The 4,558-nt window shown below is 34.2% G+C and overlaps 1 protein-coding gene across 1 annotated transcript; it reads left to right on the top strand.

The window, feature by feature from the left end:
- The first annotated feature begins 3,912 nt into the window (after positions 1–3,912).
- On the top strand, positions 3,913–4,287 carry LOC133785952 (uncharacterized). Its single transcript, XM_062225166.1, has one exon. The coding sequence runs from the start codon at positions 3,913–3,915 to the stop codon at positions 4,285–4,287; it is 375 nt and encodes a 124-aa protein (XP_062081150.1).
- The last annotated feature ends 271 nt before the right edge of the window (positions 4,288–4,558 follow it).

Here is a 4,558-nt window from a genome sequence, read left to right as displayed (position 1 = left end):
TGGATAATAGCAATAAAATTCTCTTCTTCTCAGATCAGAAAAGAGGATTCTAAAAGAAAAGATCCCCCCTTGAGCTATTTCTTGTATATTTATAGGCTCAAGGAGAGTTACATGAGTCAATTAATCATATCTTTCCTTAATAAACGAATATTCAAGTTATAATGAAGAGATATTCTCGGCAATCATTACAACTATACAAATTTATACATAAATAAACGGAGTATACGACCAGGCAGGTCGTATATAAAACTTGAACCCCGCACATGGAAGCATCTCTGGTCGATAGGCGAGCAGCATCTCTGCCACGTGTTAAAAATTCTTGCCACGTCATCCACAGCTGTTTTTTTATTTTTATTAACACATATGTAATTTAAAGTTTTCTTCACTTCATACGTAGAATCAGGGATGCAATTATTTGATGGAAAAATCTCTTTAAAAACAGCTAAAAATTGACTAAAAAATTTATCACTAACTCCATTTTCTGCTTTTATGTTGTAAAATTTTACCATCGTTGGTAATCTTTGTTTCAGACAACCATTGAATAATGGTTTATCTGCATCTCTAACCAATTTATCGAATTTTGAAGGATCATCAACAAACTCTTCTTGTGCTGCATCGAGCAATTCCATAGGATGATCGTCAAAATCACTATAACCCAAATCATCAATCCCTCGCCTCCTGAATGGATATGGATTATTATTTTTCAATAATTCCCCATGACAATACCATGTACGATAACTTGTATCAAATCCCCGACAAAATATATGATTTTTTATCATGGTAATATTTCCTTTTGATTCATTACCACAATCTATACATGGACAATGAATTTTTTTCTAGATCACTACAATTTGTTTGGAAAAATTCTAAAAATTGGTTGAATCCATCTTGAAATTGTTGTGTTTCTCTATTCTCAAGAATCCATGATTTATCCATAATGATAATATCTACCTAATTCCTAAGTCAATAATGAAAAGAAAAATAATATTGTAATTAAAAAAATTATGTTCAATTAATAAATTTTAAAATGAAATGGGCAGAGTTTCCTTTACTTCTATAACATATCCAAAATTCATATGTATTTACAATTTCAATATAAACAAAAACATAATTATTACATATATTAACTTATAAAACATGTTCAATTAATATCATAAAAAAAAATTGGGCTGAGTTTCCTCTACATTTATAGCATATCCTAAGTTATCTACCTATAAATTCACATCAAACAAAACATATAACAAACAACATGCATGTTCTCAACCATATATCACCGCATCAATCACATAATTCGCAGAACCTACTTCACTATGTTATACCCAGATTTCGAGCCATGTTAAATGTGACCTCGAAAGCTGGATTCGCAGCGAATGAACCTGTAAAGTTCGAAGTATGCTCCAGGATTAAATATCGAGCCTGCAAGACTCGAGACGACCTTGAATGCGGTGGCCTCGAAACGTTCACGATCTTGAAAGGTAGCTCTCGAGACGCCTCTATCCTCAGGAATGACCTCGGATCAGGGACTCCGAGCCTGACGTACGTACGATCTCGAAGCCATGTGACCTCGGGAGATGTCATTAGCTCGAAAGCTGATGAGAAATCTGGGAGATTAAGGCCCTGGAGATATATGATAATGACTTTGAATATCTATAAGTGTTGTTTATAAGGGGCGTGTTCTGCATTAATCCCATAAAATCATGGGATATTATTCGATTAGTTATACGCCCCCTGGTCTTCAGGGGACGTTTCCTTTTATATTGGATTGCAGGCATTTAAAGCCATTTATTTTATTTATACAAAAAGAGTAACTACCCAAAATATGTGGGATAATACTCTGCATCCTTCTCTATAAATAGAGAAGTGGTGCACCATTGTAATGGACCGAAATTCTGAACCTTGAGAGAAAACTCTGAAGAATTCATGCTTAAGAATTTTCAGATATAATCTTGAGTTTAATAACAGAGACTCGTGGCCTAGGCAGATTTAGCTGCTGAACCACGTAAAAATCGTGTTTTGTGTTGTTATATTTTAATTGGTCATTGCTGTTTGTTGTTTACGTGCTCTTCTTTCACTGATTGACGAAAAACGGCGTCAACACACTACGACACACATGTTCTCAACCTTCTGTTATCTCCGCAACACACAATTTTATCTCAAAACCTACTTCAATACGGATGAATATCTAATATATTCAAACTCCTCTGACAATAGTTTGTAAATATAAAAAAATAAAAATAAAAAATTAAGTAGTAATTATTACTCACGTTCAAAATTAATCTTCAACAATTTCAACACACCTCAAATTCAAACAAATATTTTCTACAATAAAAATTTAAACATTAGTAAATATATGGTAATTGAATTGATCCTAAAATAATATAATTAACAAAAATATACTTTAAAAAAATCATTACGTAAATAATATAAAAAATTATGTAAGAAATAATATTTTAATATAAAAATTATGTAAATAACATTATTATAAATAAAACAATATAAAATACCCTAAAACCGAAATATATATTTAAAAAATCAAGTTTTAGTGATCAATACATGTTTTGAACAATGAAAATGTCTTCTAATCCTATATAAACTTTTTAAAATGTTAGATTTTTTTAAAAAATAACCCTATAAACATACATTGAAACCCCATTAAACTCACTCAATATTTCTTCATTTTTTCCCTAAAACTTCAAAATAAATCAATATTAAGTATATTTACATGATTTAAAGCTTTAATATGCAAGAAAATGAAAAAAAAAAAAAAACTAAAATGGTCAAAATGGGGCTTACTCGTGGTTGGGGACAATGGTGGAGCCGCGCGCTGCTTCTGTGTCAAAATGAGAAATGATGGAGAAGACAGGGTCTCAGGCAGTTTATTGAAGGGGACCAGGGTTTTCTCCGCGGTTTTGGCTATATAACCGCGGAGAAAAGTCCATACTTTAAACTTTTTACTCCGTTTTTTTTAAAATTGCAAAAAAATAAGACACATCCATCAAATATAATATTTTAGACTCATTCAAACATTTTCTCTACGCTTTTTCTTTATAGTTGAAAAAAACCCGCAGAGAAAGCCTATATTTGTAGTAGTCACTGGAATCATAAATACTTAAATTTTATGTAAATGTTGCACTTAAATACATAGATTTTAAGAATTGATTTTTTTTTTTAAGTTAGGTATTTAAGCGCAACAATTACGTAAACTTATTTATGCCACCAATGTAAGTGGGATGAGATATCTATGGATTTTGTGACGGGGTTACCTAAGACCACAAAACAACACAATGCAATTTGGGTAATTGTGGATAGGTATACTAAGTCAGCTCACTTCCTACTAGTGCGCATGACTTATTCTATGGATCAGTTCACCGAGTTGTACATGAATGAGATAGTACGGCTACATGGGACACCGTACTCTATTGTGTGTGATCGGGATGCTCGGTTTACATCATCATTCTGGGAGAGTTTGCAGAGAGCAATGGGAACTCGGTTGAAGTTTAGTACAACTTATCACCCAGAAACGGATGGTCAGACTGAGAGAACGAATCAGATCTTAGATATATGCTCAGAGCGTGTGTCATTGACTTTCAGGGATCCTGGAGTAGATACTTGCCACTGATTGAGTTTTCGTACAACAACAGCTACCAATCTACCATCGGGGTAGCACCGTATGAAATGTTGTATGGAAGAAAGTGTAGGTCCCTACTTCACTGGGATGAACTGGGAGAGAGAAAACTACTTGGACCCGATGCAGTGCAACACACCAATGAGGCTATTCAGAAAATCAGGGCTAGAATGGTCACAGCTTAGAGCAGACAGAAGTCTTATGCAGACGTAAAGCGCAAGCATGTTGAGTTTGAAGTTGGTGATCATGTATTTCTGCGTGTGACTCCAAGGAAAGGAATCTCGGTGATGAGGTTTGGCAAGAGGGGAAAGCTAAGTCCCAGATATGTTGGACCTTTTGAGATTTTGGATAGAGTGGGCAATGTGGCTTACAGGGTAGCTTTACCACCATCATTTTCCGGGGTTCACAATGTATTTCATGTGTCACAACTTCGAAAATATGTATCCGACCCATCGCATGTGCTGAGCTACGAGACCTTGGGTTTGCAGGAGGATTTTTCATTCGATGAGCGTCCAGTGAAAATACTCGATCGAAAGGACAAAGTTCTAAGGAATAAGACCATTTCCTTTGTAAAGGTTTTGTGGAGGAACAGTGTTGTCGAGGAGGCAACCTGGGAATTAGAGTCTGATATGTTGCAGCAGTATCCCGAGTTGTTTGAATAAAATTTTGGGACGAAATTTCTTTTCAGGGGGGGATAATTGTAATGTCTGTTTTCCCGGAAGGGCAATTTCGTAATTTTCCCACTGTGTGCATCCTTGTCATTTTTTTCTCTTTGCTTTTCCTTTGATGGATTATTGGATATGTATGACTTCCAATGGAAATAAAATTCATGGTTTCTCATGTTTGAGTTTTTGTGAAATCACAACATGAGAATAATGTCAAGTGAATAAATAATGACTCGGGTTAAGTTATTTATTTACTTAAAAATTATTA

This window comes from Humulus lupulus, chromosome 6 (assembly GCF_963169125.1).
Source record: "Humulus lupulus chromosome 6, drHumLupu1.1, whole genome shotgun sequence".
NCBI lineage: Eukaryota > Viridiplantae > Streptophyta > Magnoliopsida > Rosales > Cannabaceae > Humulus > Humulus lupulus.
The sequence above is the reverse complement of the archived record's forward strand: the minus strand, read 5'-3'. Positions and strand labels throughout refer to the sequence as shown.

What these genes read in the sequence shown, in the direction of transcription:
- LOC133785952 (XM_062225166.1), top strand. Translation starts at nt 3,913, where the DNA reads ATGAGGTTTGGCAAGAGGGGAAAGCTAAGTCCCAGATATGTTGGACCT.